The 17,304-nt window shown below is 35.8% G+C and overlaps 2 protein-coding genes across 11 annotated transcripts in view; one reads left to right on the top strand and one right to left on the bottom strand.

Moving 5' to 3' along the window:
* Positions 1 to 17,304, bottom strand: part of LOC144308047 (uncharacterized) — a 404,506-nt gene that overhangs the window by 198,263 nt on the left and 188,939 nt on the right. The gene's annotated exons all lie outside the window — the stretch shown is intronic.
* GLRA2 (glycine receptor alpha 2) overlaps positions 1 to 17,304 on the top strand; it is a 173,599-nt gene that overhangs the window by 29,278 nt on the left and 127,017 nt on the right. For 2 of the 4 annotated variants that reach the window (XM_077888190.1, XM_077888188.1), the window contains one exon: positions 15,035 to 15,102. In XM_077888190.1, the coding sequence (XP_077744316.1) occupies positions 15,035 to 15,102 (68 nt within the window). Of the gene's footprint in view, positions 1 to 15,034; positions 15,103 to 15,197; positions 15,266 to 17,304 lie in introns of all 4 variants that reach the window. The other 2 variants (XM_077888191.1, XM_077888189.1) reach the window with 2 other exon arrangements.

Genomic DNA, 17,304 nt, shown 5'->3' with positions numbered 1-17,304 from the left:
AGAATCTTTCTGCTAGACAAAAATCTTATTCCAAATGAAATTTAATTTCTGTATAAATCAAGCACATATATTTAATATTCCATTCCCATTCGAGGATCTTACACTAAAGCAACTGTGGTACTTAATGACACATTAAACTACTTATTAGGAAAAAAATGCAAAATGAAAATGCCATTCTTGCCTATTTGTGACAAGAGAAAAAAAATAACATTTTCATCTTGGAACTCAAAGAATGCCCTCTGCTCTTAAATCTTTCTCCTTAAAATGATGTTGGAAGATAACATACTTGAGGCAAAACTAATGAATAGTGACTACTTGCTTTGGTGTTACACAAGATCTCCTATTCTTTCCTAATGCTTATTTTTTAAATCTTTGCTGCAGCCCTTGTTTAAATTTTTTCCAACTTTATTGAGATATAATCAACATACAATGTTGTGTTTGTTTAAGGTGCACAATGTATTGATTTATACACTTACATATTGCAAAATGATTACCACTATAGCATTAATATTGCAAGATGATTACCATGTAGTGTTAGTTAACACCTCCATCACATCACATAACTACGATATCTTCTTTGTGGTGAGAACATTTAAGAGCTACTCACTTTGCAACTTTCAAATTATAATACAGTATTGTTACCTATAGTCACCATGCTGTATATTATATCCCAAGAACTTATTCATCTTATAACTCAAAGTTTGTATCTTTTGACCTACAGCTTCTCATTTCTCTCACCCACAGCCCCTATCACTGTGCTTCTGTGAGTTTGGTTTTTTCAGTTTCCACAAATAAGTGATATTATACAAATATTTATTTCTGCTGTTTATTTTTAAATAAAATCCATCTGGAAGCTTTTTTAAAAAAATAACATTTGTTCTTAACTTACAAAGCTATGGTCAATACAGATGGATACATTATATCTATATCTATATCTATATCTATATCTATATGGGTTTATATAAATATAGTCAATATGGAAAATAGGTAAAATTTTCATTACCATGGTAAAGTTATAAAAATTGGTTCCAGGTTTTAAATATGCAAGATATAGAACATATTAAATATAATGATTGAGTCAAATATACTAATATTTGTTCACATTATCATGGCCTTGCCCTATTTTTCTTCCATACTGCCTCCTAGCTCTTATAATAACATAGTAGTCTAACTCAAACTTAATGGTTTTCACCCACAACAGTGCAGCTGGCTCAAAGGACATCATTTCCCATCCAATCTTGCTGCCAAAGTCGATTTTTCTCATGCCACAAAATACAGTATCAAAATGATTAGAGATAATCCTACATATAGTTCCTATGCTCCTCCATGTCCATGGCCAGTCCTCAGTTGTAGGTATGGAAAGATCATGGAATTCCACAACAGTTTCTGTTGTTCACCAACCTCCTACTCTGAGTCCAGAGCCAGGCTCAGCAAACTTGGTCCATGGGCCAAATCTAATCCACCACCTGTTTTGTAAAGTTTTACTAGAACACAGCCACACCTATTTGTTTATACACTGTCTATGGTTACTTTCACTACAAAGACAGAATTGAGTAGGTGTGACAGAGACTTTGTGGTCCATGAAGTCTAAAAAATTTACTATCTGCCCCTTTACAAAAAAAAAAAAATGTTGTTGACCCATCATCCAGGGCACTGAGTTTTTAAGAGAACTCATCTAGGAATTCATACATTTATCAAATCTGATTATAAGCAGAGTTTTTCACTTGCATCCCTGAGTTATATCTCTAGACTAAAGGATCATTACATAAATTTAGTCTTAGACAAGTAACTGAGAATGATTAAGTTGATCTTTACTGATTCTTTGTTCTTCCTCCATTACCTCTCCATCCCAGGCACTTACCCTGCAGCCCCCAATAAAATATCCCTTCCTTGGCAGGAGCACAGAGTTTTATTATAGCCCTATGATTGCCTTTACTCTTAGTCATAGTTTTATTATTATCATCTAATATATTTATTGTTCAGTGAGAATCTGTTAACTGAATTAATAAAAGAAAAATGTAGATCAGAATTTTCAAAACTATGTTTTGCAGAATGTTTGACATCTTTGAAATGTGCTTCATTAAAGGATGGTCTATTTAAAAAACACAAAAAAATCCTCCTACGGTCAAATAAATTTGGAAAACAACAATACACACTATGTTATCCTTCAGGAGCACCATAATTTACAGGAGCATATTAAAGTTTGGGGGAGGAGGAGGCTGATGTTAACAAAATGGCAGAGTAGGCAGCTCCAAGCTCTTGTTCTCCCATAGAAACATCCAGAAGTAAGTAGAGGGATGCCTGGGTGGCTCAGCAGTTGAGTGTCTGCCTTCAGCCCAAGGCATCACCCTGGGGTCCCAGGATCGAGTCCTCCATCAGGCTCCCTGAATGGAGCCTGCTTCTCTCTCGGCCTGTGTCTCTGCCTCTCTCTCTGTGTCTCCCATAAATAAATAAATAAAAGTTTTAGAAAAGTAATTAGAAACTATCAGAGCTAACTTTGTCAGAGTTAACTCTAGAAGTCTAAGGTTTGTAGGAACCAAGAGACTGCTGAATTAAGAAAAAGCCAACCTCAAATGGTAGGAAAGTTTTGCAGTGTTTTTACTCATTCTTGCCGATTCCCTCCCCAACAGTGGTTTAGGTTTTGAATTAGTGGCAACCTGCCTTCTCACTGTGGAAACCTGGTCCTTGGTTCTGGAGAGGGCAGAACAAACATTATTCACAAACGATTCTGTCTGTCTATTCTAACCAATGTGTGCTACCAGAAGGGTTAATGTAAGACACTGTATTAGTCTGTCGTGCTGCCACAACAATATATCACAGACTGGGTGGCTTAAACAACAGAAATGTGCTCTCTCACAGTTCTGAAGGCTGTAAGTTGAATATCCAGGTGTCAGCAGGATTGGTGTCTCCCGAGGACTATCTCCCTGGCTTGCTGATAGTCACCTTCACACTCTGTCATCACATGGTCTCTCCTCTGTGTGCACACATCCCTGGCATCTCTTTTCTCCTCTTTTCATAAGGACACCATTTGTATCATATTAGGGCCTACCCTTATGACCTCATTTAACCCTAATTACCTCTTTAAAGATCTTCTTTCCAAATACAGTTACATTCTGAGGTACTGAGAGGTTAGTACTTCAACATATGAATGGAGGAGCGCAGATACAATTCAACCCATAACATTGCTTACCTCTGTTCTACCTAACTTGGAACTCAGAATGGAAAAACAGCAAGTGATAAAAAAACAATGCAAAAACCACTAAAAACCTTCAGATGCCTGGGCAAAAGATTACAACTGAAATATACAATAGACCATGTAAGGCCTGAGAGTGAAAGCTGAGGAAATTTTCTTAGGGAAATTAGGAAATTCAAATCAGCCATGTATGCAGGGGAATTTTGAAAGCCATGTGCATTCTCAGGGAAAGATGCACCCTCAGAAAAGACCTTAGCAGATCCTAAGATTTCACCTTGGGCTGATCTGTAGGTTCAGTTCAAGACTGGTTAGGTATTAAAGGAATGCTCCAGCACAGAGACAATCTGCATATTGGGAAAGGTGTGTTTCATTTGTTTGGTTGGCTGCCTGGCTGATTTGTTAGCTCTTGGTGTTCACAGAAATATCTGTCAAACTCTCATTGAACACAAGCTGAGGTACAGAGACTACAATGGCCACATGTGAGAAGGAACATAGCCTTTGCAAAAAAAATTTGGGAAACTCAGTAAACAGATAGACTACTATATCCTATACTATATATTTGACAACAATCAAAACATCCAGCAAACTCTGGGGAAAGGAGAGAATCTGACTTCAAGAGTTTTCACATTATAATATTCAAATGTCCAATTATCAACAAAAATTACAAAGCATACAAAGTAACAGGAAAGTATGTTCCATTCAAAGGAACAAAAATAAATTAACAGAAATTGTCACTGAGGAAGTCCAGACATTACTAAACAAAGCCTTTAAAATAATTGTCTTAAATATGCTTAAAGGCCCAAAGGAAAACCAAAAAAAAAAAAAAAAATAGAATTAATGGAAATCAGAAAAGTGACGAACAAAATGAGACTATTGATAAAGAGAGAAAATATAAAGAACCACACATAATGAAAAATATAGTAACAGAAATGGAGAATTCACTAGAGAAGTCAACAGTAGATTTAAGCAGGAAGAAGAAAGAACCAGTAAACTTGAAGATGGAGCAACTGAATTATTGAGTCTGAGGGGCATAAAGGAAAAAGAATGAGCAAAACTGAACAAATGCTCTGCTCAACAATAGTAGAATACACATTTTACTCAAGTTCACCAATGGGATACCACCAAATGGACCAGCATATACATTCTGGGAGTTCAAGAAGGAGAAGTGAGAAAGGAAGAGGTGGGAAGAATATCTGAATATTTGAATAGAGTATTTAAATAAATAATGGCTCCCCAAATTTGATGAAAACATAAATCTACAAATCCAAAATCCTCAACGAACTCCAAGTAGGAAAACTGAAAGGGGCCTACACTTCTGAGAACATTTATAATCAATCTGTTGAAAGCCAATGGCAATGAGAGGATTTTTAAAACAGCAAGAGAAAAACAACTCATTATTTACACGGGATTCCCCAATACAATTATTAGCTTATTTTCCAGTGAAACCTTGGAGGCTGGAAGACAATGGGATGATATATTTTAAGTGCTGGAAGGGAGGGAAAAAATATTAACTGGGAGCTTAGAAGCTGATTTACAACAAAATTGTTTTTCACAAATGAAGACATAAAGACATTTTCAGATGAACAAAAGCTGTAAGAGTTCATTACAATAGATTGACCCTACAAGAAATGATAAAGAGAGACCTTCAGGTTGAAATGAAAGGGTACTAGACAGTAATTCAAAACCTAATGAAGAAATAAAAATTTCTGGTAAAAGTAAATCATGAGCAAATATAAAACAGTATTATGGTAATTTTGGTTTGTAATTCCATTTTTCCCTCCCCTAGGATTTAAGAGACAAATACATTTAAAAGGTGTTAATCTATGCTATTGAGCACACAATGAATAAAGATTTAATTTGTGACAATAGCACATAAAGGGAGGAGGATGTAGCTGTATGGCAGTAGAGTTTCTGTATGTTATTGAAGTTTAGTTGGTATCAATTCATAGAAAACTGTTATAAATTTAGGGTGCTAAATGTCATCCTCATGGTAACCACAAAGAAAATATTTAATAAGTGTGTGATGTGATGAGCACTGGGTGTTATATGCAACTGACGAATTATTGAAAACTAAATCTGAAACTAATGATATGTTGGCTAATAGAATTTAAATGATAAAAAAGATTTCATTTACAAAAAAAGAAGTATACAAAAAAGAAATAAAAGAGAATCAAAATGATTCACTACAAAAAAGGTCAACCAAACACAAAAGAGAATAGTAAAAGAAGAAATGAAAGACGAAAAAAGCAGTAAGATATATAGAGATCAAATACCAAATGGCAGATATAAGTCATTCCTTATCAGTCATTTATTTTAATGTAAATGGATTAAACTCCCCAATCAAAAGACAGACTGTAAGAATGGATAAAATAAAATATGATGCTATACTATATGCTATCTACAAGAGCCTCACTTTAGATCCAAAGATGTAAGTAGTGAGGTAGTGACAGTGAAGAGATGGAAATAGGTATTCTATGTAAATAGTCTTCAAAAGAGAATTGAGATGCTTATACTAACATCAGACAAAATACACTATAAGTAAAAGACAAAAGATTGACACTATATATTGATAAAAGGGTCAAATCATCAAGATGATATAGCAGTTCTAAAAGTAAATGCACCAAATAATGGAGCCCCCAAAATACATGAAAAAAACCTTGATAGAAATGATGGGAGAAATAATACTTCTACAGTAATAATTGGAGACTTTAATACACCATTTTCAGTAATGGATAGAGCATCTATACAGAGGTCAATAAGGTAATAGATGATGTGAACAACACTATAAATCAACTAGATCTAACAAACATATATAGAATGCTCCTCCCAGAAACAGTAGAATACACATTCTTCTCAAGTGCACATGGAACATCCTCCAGGATAGACCATATATTGAACCACAAAATAAATCTTAATGCATTTTTAAAGATTAAAATCATAAAAATTATCTCTTCCAACCATAGTGCAATGAAGCTAAAAATCAACAGTAAAAGGAAAACCAGAAAATTCACAAATCTTTGGAAATCAACACATTCTCAACTCATGAGTCAAAGAAGAAATCACAAGGAAATTAGAAATGAATGAAAACAAAAATGCAACATACCAAAACTTATGAGATGAAGTGAAGGTAGTGCTCAAAGGGAAATTTGTAATGTAAATGCCTACATTAAAAGAGAAGGATCTTGAATCAATAACCTAATCTTATATATTTTAGGGAACTAGAAAAAGAAGATCAAAATAAACCCAAAGCTCTCCAAAAAGTAAATAATAGAGTGGAGAAAAAAATAGAAAAGCAATTAGAGAATCAACAAAACCAAAAATTGGTTATTTTAAAAGATCAACAAAAATTACAGACCTTTAGGTAGACTGACAAAGAAAAAAGAGAGAAGACTCTAATAACTAAAATCAGAAATAAAAGTGGGGGCATTACTACTGACCTTGCAGAAACAAAAAGAATTATAAGAGAAGATTATAAACACATTGGATAACCTAGATGAAATGGACAAATAACTAGAAACAAAAATTATGTAAACTGAAGATGAAATAGAAAATCTCAACACACTTGTAACAAGTAAAGAGATTGAATGAGTAATCAAAAACCTTCCAACAAAGAGAAATTCAGGATCAGATAGCTTCACTGGTAAACTATTCCAAACATTTAAAGAAAAATTAAACTTCTCAAACTCTTCAAGAAATAAAAAAAAAGGAAGAACACTTCCAAACTTGTTCTATAAGGCCAACATTATTCTGATACCAAAGCCATACAAAGACACCACAAGAAAAGAAAATCACAGACCAATATCCTTCATAAATATAGATGCAAAAATCCTCAAAATATGTTAACAAAAAAGGGGCGCCTGGGTGCCTTAGTTGGTTAAACAACCAACTCTTGATTTTGGCTCAGGTCATGATCTCAGGGTCATGAGATTGGCTCTATGTCAGGCTTCACACTGGGCATGGAGCCTGCTTAAGATTCTCTCCCTCTCCTTCTGCCCCTTCTCCAACTTGTATACATGGTCTTTTGTTCTCTCTAAAAAAATGAAATTAACAAAACAAATTCAACTTTGAAGAGTCTTATTTTTGTTTGTTCATTTGTTTTGTTTTGTTTTTTTAGATTCCATACATAGGTGAAATAATATGGTATCTGTCTTTCTTCATCTGATTTATTTCACCTAGCATAATACCCAACTAGACTTCCAAAATGCAAAAGAATGAAGTTGGAGCTCTATCACACACCACATACAAAAATTGTCTCAAAATGAATCAACAGCCTAAATATGAGAGCTGAACCATTAAACTCTTAAAAGAAAAAATGCGGGTAAATCTTCATGACCATGGATTTGACTATTAATTTCTTTTATCACACTAAAACACAAGCAACAACAACAACAACAACAAAAATAGGTAATTTGGACTTCACCAAATCTAAAAACTGTTGTGCACCAAAGCACATTATCAAGAAAGAGTAGAGACAACCTATTGAATGAGAGAAAATATTTGCAAATCATATATCTGAGAAGGGTTTAATATATACAATATATAAAGAACTCCTGCAACTCAACAACAGAAAGACAACCCACCCAATACAAAAAGGGCAAAGGACTTGAATAGACTTTTCTCCAAAATGATGGCCACTAATCACAACAAAAGATGTTCAATGTCACTAGTTATTGGGGAAATGAAAGTCAAAATCACAATAAAATATCCCCTCACACCTACTCAGATGATATGAAAATAAGCTTTGGCAAAGATGTGGAGAAACTAGAATACTCAAACATTGCTCGTGGCAATGTAAGATAGTGTAGCCACTGTAGAAAACAGTATGACAGTTCCTTAAAAAGTTAAGCATAAAATTAGCATAAGACCCAGTAATTCCACTCCTGGATATATATCCAAAAAAATTGAAAGTAGGAACTCAAACATTTCATTGCAGCATTACTCACAATAGCCAATGGGTGAAAAAAAACCAAGTTTCCATTAAGAAATGAATAAACAAACAAACTTTAGTATATACATACAATGATTATATAGTCATAAAAAGGAAAGAAGTTCTGGTACATGCAACACCATGAATGAACTTTAAAAGCATTATGCTAAGTGAAAGAAGCCAGAACAAAGGACAAATATTGTATGATTCCACTTACATGGAATACCCTGAATAGACAAACTCGAAGTGACAGAAAGTAGGTAAGAAGTTACCAGTGTCTGGAGAGAGAGGAGAATAGGGAGTTATCACTTAATGGTTACAAAGTTTCTGTTTGAAGTGATGGAAAAATTTTGGAACTAGATAGTGGTTAATGGTTGTCCAAATTTGGAGGAACCTATATTAAAGAAACTTGTCTGACCTTAGTAGTTTTATTAATGGACTAGAGTTAACATTTCAAGGAACACTCATGAAAGACTGAAGCAAAGTACAAGTGATCTTGATTTTGAAGGGGAGGAGGAGAAATTAACTGTAGGAACAATTCTCCCTTGTTAAAGTGCAGACTGCTTCAGCAGGACTTAAATGGGGCTGGAGAGTGTGCATTTTCAACAAGCTCCCAGATGGTACTGATTCTGCTGATCTTCCCACTACAGTTTGAATAGCAGGGGATAAAATAAATAGTTGGATGTGTTATTAATTGTGATCCTGTTTCTTCTACAGCCAATTTAATCAAATGATCCAAAAGTGAAGATGTTAATAGACAATAATTGATAACTCTATTCCTCTCAAGTAGCATAACTGTAGTTTCACTTGGGCTACCAAGACAAATGCCTTACCCCAAAGAATATAATCTGAGAGAGTGATATATAGCAACAAAGAGGATCAGTATAGGTTGGGGCTTGTCATCTTTGTGCTGGGGGTCAGGGAAGGGAGCCTTTCTTCCAAATACATTGAAAGTATCTGAAATCTCTTTACCATATGCCAAATCTACCTCCATTTATATTTGAATTATATACTTGAGTTATGGCAAGATCACTCTCTCATAAGAACAAGGCAAAAAGAGTCAATGCAAAGCCTATAAAAAAAACAACATTTTTCACAAAACTAGAACAAATAATACTAAAATTTCTATGGAACCACAAAAGATCCCAAACAGCTAAAGCAATCTTTTTTTGTATATTTTTTTATTGGAGTTTGGCTTGCCAACATATAGCATAACACCCAGTGCTCATCCCATCAAGTGCCCTCCTCAGTGCCCGTCACCCAGTCACCCCGTCCCCCCACCCACCTCCCCTTCTACCACCCCTTGTTAGTTTCCCAGAGTTAGGAGTCTCTCCTGTTCATCACCCTCCCTGATATTTCCCATTCATTTTCTCTCCTTTCCCCTGTGATCCCTTTCACTATTTTTTATATTCCCTGTATGAGTGAAACCATATGATGATTGTCCTTCTCCAACTGACTTACTTCACTCAGCATAATACCCTCCAGTTCCATCCACGTTGAAGCAAATGGTGGGTATTTGTCATTTCTAATAGCTGAGTAATATTCCATTGTATACATAAACCACATCTTCTTTATCCATTCATCTCTCAATGGACACCGAGGCTCCTTCCACAGTTTGGCTATTGTGGACATTGCTGCTATAAACATTGGGGTGCAGGTGTCTTGGTTTTTCACTGCATCTGTATCTTTGGGGTAAATCCCCAGCAGTGCAATTGCTGGGTCATAGGGTAGCTCTATTTTTAACTCTTTGAGGAACCTCCACACAGTTTTCCAGAGTATCTGTACCAGTTCTCATTCCCACCAACAGTGCAAGAGGGTTCTCCTTTCTCCATATCCTCTCCAACATGTGTTGTTTCCTGTCTTGTTAATTTTCACCAAACTCACTGGTGTGAGGTGTTATCTCATGGTGGTTTTGATTTGTATTTCCCTAATGCCAAGTGATGCAGAGCATTTTTTCATGTTAGCCAAAGCAATCTTGAGAAAGAAAAAACAAAGCTGGATGTATCACAATTCTAGATTTCAAGAATATACTACAAAGCTATGGTAATCAAAACAGTATGGTACTGCCACAAAAAGAGACACATAGATCAATGGAACAGAATAGAGCCCAGAAATGAACTCACACTTATATGGTTAATTAACATATGACAAAGGAGGAAAGAATATACAATGAGGAAAAGAAGGCCTCTTCAGTAAATGGTGCCAGGGAAACTGGACAGCTACATGCAAAAGAATGAAATTGGACCACTTTCTAACATCATACACAAAAATAAACTCAAAATGGCTTAAAGACCTAAATATGAGACCTGAAATTGTAAAAATCTTAGAAGAGAACGGTGATAGTAATTTCTCTGACATCAGTTGTAACAACATTTTTCTAGCTATGTCTAGAAAGGCAAGGGAAACAAAAGCAAAAATAAGCTATTAGGACTACATCAAAATAAAATGCTTTTGCACAATGAAGGAAACCATCAATAAAATAAAAAGGCAACCTACTGAATGAGACAGGATATTTCCAAATTATATGACCAATAAGGGGTTAATATCCAAAATATATTAAGAATTTAATATACAACTCAACACCATAAAAACAACCCAATTAAAAAGTGAGTAGAGGACCTAAATAGACATTTTCCTAAGAAGACATCCAGATGACCAACAGACACATGAAAAGGTGCTCCACATCACTAATCATCAGGGAAATGCAAATCAAAACCTCAATGAAATATTACCTTAGATCTGTGAGAATGGTTAAAATCAAAAAGACAAGAAATAACAAGTGTTGGCAAGGATTTGGAAGAAAAGGAACCCTCATACACTGTTGGTGGAAATGCAAATTGGCACAGCCACTGTGGAAAAGAGTATGAAGGTTCCTCACAAACTTAAAAATAGAATTACCATAAGATCCAATAATTCCACTACTGAGCATTTACCCAAAGAAGACAAAAGCATTAATTTGAAAGGATATATGCACCCCTATGTTTATGGCAGCATTATTTACAATAGTCAAGATACAGAAGCAACCTGAGTCCATTGATAGATGAATGGATAAGGAAGATGTGGCACACGCGCGCGCACACACACACACACGGATATTATGCAGCCATAAAAAGGATGAGATTGTGCAATTTGTGACATGGATGGACCTAGAGGGTATTATACTAAAATAAGCCAGACTGAGAAAGACAAATACTGCATGATTTCGCTCAAATGTGGAATCTAAAAATAATGAAATAAGCAGAATCAGCCCCATAAACACAGAGAACAAATGATTCTAATGATTTAGAATTGTTCTAATGAACAAACTAATGATTGCTGAAGAGTGTGGGAGATAGGCGAAATGGGCAAAAGGAGAGGAAGATACAGATTTTCAGTTATGAAATGAAAAAATCACGGAAATAAAAGGCATGGCATAAAGAATGTATTCAATGATATTATAAATAACAATGTATGGGGATAGATGGTAGCTATACTTGTGGCGAGCATAGTATAGTGTTTAAACTTGTCAAATCACTATCCTGTATTCCTGCAACTAATATAACATTGGGTGTCACCCACACTCAAATAATAAAAAACAATAAGGTAAAAAATAAAGGAAGAAAGACTGATAAAGAAAGGGAAAGAGGGAGGGAGAGAGTGAAAATGGGAGAGAGGAGACAAGGTTTAGAAAGAAGGGGATAAATAGTGATGTGAGAGATTAGATGTCTACATAATTCTTTTTCCTATCTAGTTCTCATCCAGTTCACTTTGGAATATCATAACTTTGCTGATAAAACCAATTACATGAGGTTAACTCGTGTTAACTATTTCTTTCTACAGTTTACAGAACACATTCAATCACTGGTGATCACATCTAAGAATGGGTCCTTGTTAATTACAACACCTTAGCAGATCACTGCGCTGCAATATAGATGAAAGGTTGTGCTCGCACATATCAGGATAACAAAAGTGAAAAACAGTTCTATCATTTAACTCAAAGAACTTGCAGGCCAAGTCCCAGTACCTTCTCTCATTGAGCTAATTCCATTGGCCTCAGACATTTTACCCCTGCAGTTAAGAAAAGTGTCCTTAAAGTTAGGCAATTTCTGCCACTTACAAATTCTGTGACCTCGGGAAAATGAACTACCTTTGTGTTTCAGCTTCCTCATCTATAAAATGGGGGACATGGTAGCACCTAATTACTGAAGAATGAATGAGGCACTCAGTGGCACACAGCAAGGTTTTTTTTAAAGATTTTATTTATTTATTCATGAGAGAGAGAGAGAGAGAGAGAGAGAGAGAGAGAGTTAGAGACACAGGCAGAGAGAGAAGCAGGTTCCATGCAGGGAGCCTGATGTGGGACTCGATCCCGAGACTCCAGGACCACGCCCTGGGCTGAAGGCAGGCACTAAACCGCTGAGCCAACCAGGGATCCCCACAGCAAGGTTTTTTTTTTTTTTTTTTATGTATCAGCTCTTAACATATGCATGTGCTAATCCCGTATCCAAAAATTGCTTTTTCTTCTTTCCAAGATTTTATATCCAAATGCAAACGAAACTTGAGACAATGCCTGAGATGGAAGAGGTCAGCTATAAAGGATCAAATTATCCCAGAAATATACAAGCCAGTGGAAAATACCATGGTTGGCAGGTCAGGAGGGAAAGAGGTTATTGTGTAATGAATGCAGTGCAGCAAAGTGGTTGAAAGTTTAGGTTTTTGGGATGACAATCATAAGGCATGGAGTGTCAGCTTTTCTAATTACTGTAGCAGGACTTTAAGCAAGTTACTTAACCAGTAGAAACTGGTTAACTTCATCTGAAAACATGAAACTTCATCTGAAAACATGTACTGGTGCAGTAAAACAATTCCTCTTTTGTGAGGATTATACTAGATACTTTTTAAAATGTGCTTAGTGTGTCAATATGTGGTAGCTTAAATATTTTGAGTTCCAGCAATATATTCACACTGCCATTTACTGGGAAGGATAAAAATAAATATATGACGGTATGAGCCAGGCTCCTAAATTCTTACAGGCCAATTGGGGAGGCCATACAAATGGATAATGTACAGTAGCAGACAATCTATATTTGAATTTTCAAATTCCTCTTGTTAAGATGACGTTTCTCTTTTTCCTGTTTCTTTATCCCCCACCATTCATTTTCTCATCTATCTTGTATATAAAAATTCATGTAAGTTTTCCATCCTGAGTTGGGCTAATTAAAATGAAATATTTTATTGTGAAGAGAAGAAAAAAGCAAACATACACAATTTCTCATGACTTGCCTCCATCTTGTCTAAATTTATCTCTTATTAGCAGGAAAATATATTTGTTATAGAATAGAATTTTATGGCCAAGGAAGAGATTCATTTTCATTTTGTTCTGAGTAACCAAAGGAGAAAAACAAATGAGGCAGAGTAGAAGGTGGCCCTGGACAGGAAGTAATCCTGACAGATGCTGAAATAAAGAGGGGACGGGATGAACTAAAAGGCTTGGAATATCTCAAAGATGTAGGCTGAAATATGTTTTGGTAATAGGGTATTGCCTGTGATTCTATACTTACAAACATTTAAAAAATACCCACAACTGTTTTTCATTAAAAACAGAAAAATTAGTTATGTTAAAGAAAAAAGTATAACACATCTCTTTTACCAAAAGTTCTTGCCTGGAGACTTAAATTAGCTGTTTAGCCTCAGTTTCCTTTCCTCAAAGGAAAGAATTGGGGAACCCACCAACTTGTAGAGTTTAAAAAGATGGTGCTCAAGTGCCACCACAGCTGTGTTCTGCTATCAGCCTTAGGGCTCCAGAGACCTCAACTTAAACTCCTCCTCATTTAGATTCTAGTGGCTTGTTGGTACAGAGCCAACTGGAGTGTAGCCTGCACTAGGTTGCTGAGACCATGTCAAGTGAAGAGAGACAATTTTCCACCAGGGAAAGCAGCAAGTGAATAGATGGTTCATGGCAGTGTGTTCTTATCCCAGAAAACATTAGGGGGTAACTACATGAGAGCAATAGAGATATTCTGCAGAAAAACATGAAACTGGAAATCATTAGATAATGATGTCTATCACTGAAGAGCCAAGAGTCTGCGGCCATACCCCCCTGGACACTCCTGTAGTCATCTGATCTGAGGCACTAAGCAGAAAAGGGCCTGGTTAGTGCTTGGGTGGAAGAGCAAGAGCAAGAGAAAGAGAGCTAGCCCATGGGCCTCTGGAGAAAAAAGTGGTTTCTCTATTGAAAGCACATTGAGAATTAATAACCCCTGCTTTACAATCTTGGCATTAAATGACATTTCCAAGTTTATTTCTTAAAATGAGCGCATGTTCTTTGGTTTTGTATTTCTGTACATCATTTTTCATTGGGGGTCAGAGGATAGAAAGAATGAACGGGGAAAATTCAAAGGTATCAAGAGAATCAATTTGATCCACTGATTTAAAGGGTGTCATGCAAAAGGAGGTGGATGAAAAAAAAAAAAAAGGAGGTGGATGCTTCTGACTCACCCAGAGTTCAAAACGCAGCTCCATTTGAACTCATGACCCAGGCTGTTTCATCACTGTGGGCACCTGCTGTTGATGTCTACAATGTTGATGAGCCTCAGGTCAAAAAATGCCACCCACCCAAAAGGCAATTTTGATAGCAGCTACTGATAGTCAATTCAGTTTAATGATCTCCAGCTTATATTTTCTAAATCCAAAAACTCTGCTGGTAAGTTATCATTGTTTAACTGTCATTATTCAAAATGCTAGTGGGAATGTTATCACTCTTAACCTCTGGGTAAAATGTTTTTGGTTTTTGGTTGTTTTTTTGTTTGTTTGTTTGTTTTTGCAATCTCACCATCATTTAAATTTAGTTTACATTTCTAGTCATTTGCACAGATGTTGATGGAGCTGTATTTTTGCCTCAATGTCTATTGCAATATTCTTATTGCATTCTGCAGGTCCTCCAGTAAACGTTACTTGCAATATTTTTATCAACAGTTTTGGATCGGTCACAGAAACCACCATGGTAAGTGCTACAATGCCACTGGCAACAGAAAAACGTGACTTGATTATGCCATGAACACAACCTGTCAAATTTTCTATTTATTGTTCAACTTGCAGGGCCTCCTGTAAATGTTACCTGCAACATATTTATCAACAGCTTTGGGTCAATAGCAGAAACTACAATGGTGAGTGGGACTGAGCATTGAAGCCATCGTGTGAAGGAATGGGATGTGGGATCGAGAAAGCACTGTTTTATATTTATAGTGGGACACTTACTGAATGCCAATTTCCAAGTTTACTTACCTCTAGGAAGCAATTATTTATACACTTTCACTTCAGAAAGTCATTCGTCAAGTGTTCATTACTTAAAATTCAACAATATTTTATCCATTATGACAGAGAAATTTTGAAAACACTTGCTGTTTAGTTAGATTTAGGTAGAATTATCAGTAATAAGCACGGTATAACATTAAGGATATTTAAATATTTGTATCTCTAATGTTTCAGAAATATAAATGTCACAGTTTGGGAAATAGATTTTATAGCCAGTCTGTTTCATATAGTGGAAGTTTTAACACAGTCAATCCTGTGTTATGCTACATTTAAGATATATGCCAAAGGGGCTGAACTTACAATAAACTTATACACACACACACACACACACACACACACACACTCTTGTTGGCAAAAGAAAGCAGTCCCAAGTCCATAGCAATTACATCATATACATGGCTTCCTCCCCCCCAAAAAACCCCAATAAACGTAAAACTAATTATAAGCTTATCATAATGTTTGTGCAAACATGTTTCATGTACCTGAAAAACATTTCAGACACTATAAAATCCACCAATATTCCTTATAAATGTAATGGTGATGGAGTTGCCTGCAACACAGTCTATTAGATCAATAGACTTATAGTGCTAGGCAACAGTGTGGAGACTTTACTTTTGGGTGAAATTTTTTCCCGGTCTTCACACAATTTATTTTAAGTCCTAAATCAATTGGCTGGCTCCAATTTTCATGACTATGTAAAGTATACAGCCATATTATTGGAGGAAGTCAAAATAAAATATAGTTGAGCTTGACTAAGTACTATGGTGGCTGATGTCCTAGAAACACTCAAGTGAAATAATGAGCATAATGCCATTGAGAAGTAAAAAATAGTGTTCCCTTGTCTTTATGAATTTTCTCTCTTAGGCTACTAAGATTGTGTTTAACAAATTGCTGTACTTTTTGGTGTCCTTGATGCTAGAAAAAGTAATTTACCTTTTGCCATTCCTTTTCACTGGCAAAATCAGACATAATGCAACTCTACTACCCATTTTAATATTACTGACACAGCAAGGTCCAGAAATGAGACTTCTGGTGCTTTGACAGCATGTAGTGCATTAAGAATTTTACTCAAATAAGATAGCTTTGATAGGGTTATTAAATGATTCACAAAAAAGGTAAACATAGAAAGACTAATCCAGCTCTGGGCTTGGCATTCAGTTTCTGTCTCTCCCCTCTTGGTTTTATCCTGATAACAGAGGGGCAAATCTTCCAGCAGCCCAAATCACTGTTACCAGCTTTACACGATGGCATTCAATGACGATATTTGCACGACCTAATGCTGATTGCATTAATTAGAATCCTAAGTTGCTTTGATTAAATCTCCTCATTGCATTTACTCTCAATCAAAAATGTAAATGTGCACCTTTTCAGTGTTTATTAATGTGAGAAAAAGCTAAACATTTAAGGAGATGAAAACGGAAACTCTGGACGTCCTTGTTTTCCTGTGTCTTTATAACTACTGAAAGTGTTTGGGCTGCTTCAGGTGCTTCTTGGCCACTTATTAAAGTGTCCTTTGTCATGTTTCCTATGAGAAGATTTGGAAATCATTGCTCACGTGTAAAATGAACAGCCTGCCTATCTTGCTGTATGAGATAGATTGCATCGCATGGTCAGAAGAGTGATACATATTGTGCTTCTTTTATTTCTTGGCTTTTGATATAATGACAAACTTCACTTGGCTTTTAAAAATGATCTTTACTTCAATTAAAGCTTTTGTGTGAAACTCAAATATCTTTTGAAACGCTATCATGCTTAATAAATCCTCATGCCATGTAGGGTAGGGACTGGCAAACTTCTTTTCTGTAAAAGGCCAGACAGTAAATACTTACGACCTTGAGGGCTCACAGTCTCTGTCACCACTACTCAATTCTGCCCTCTGGGTAGGAAAGCA

This window comes from Canis aureus, chromosome X (assembly GCF_053574225.1).
Source record: "Canis aureus isolate CA01 chromosome X, VMU_Caureus_v.1.0, whole genome shotgun sequence".
Classification (NCBI taxonomy): domain Eukaryota; kingdom Metazoa; phylum Chordata; class Mammalia; order Carnivora; family Canidae; genus Canis; species Canis aureus.
Note: the sequence above shows the minus strand (reverse complement) of the source record. Positions and strands in the feature narration are given on the sequence as shown.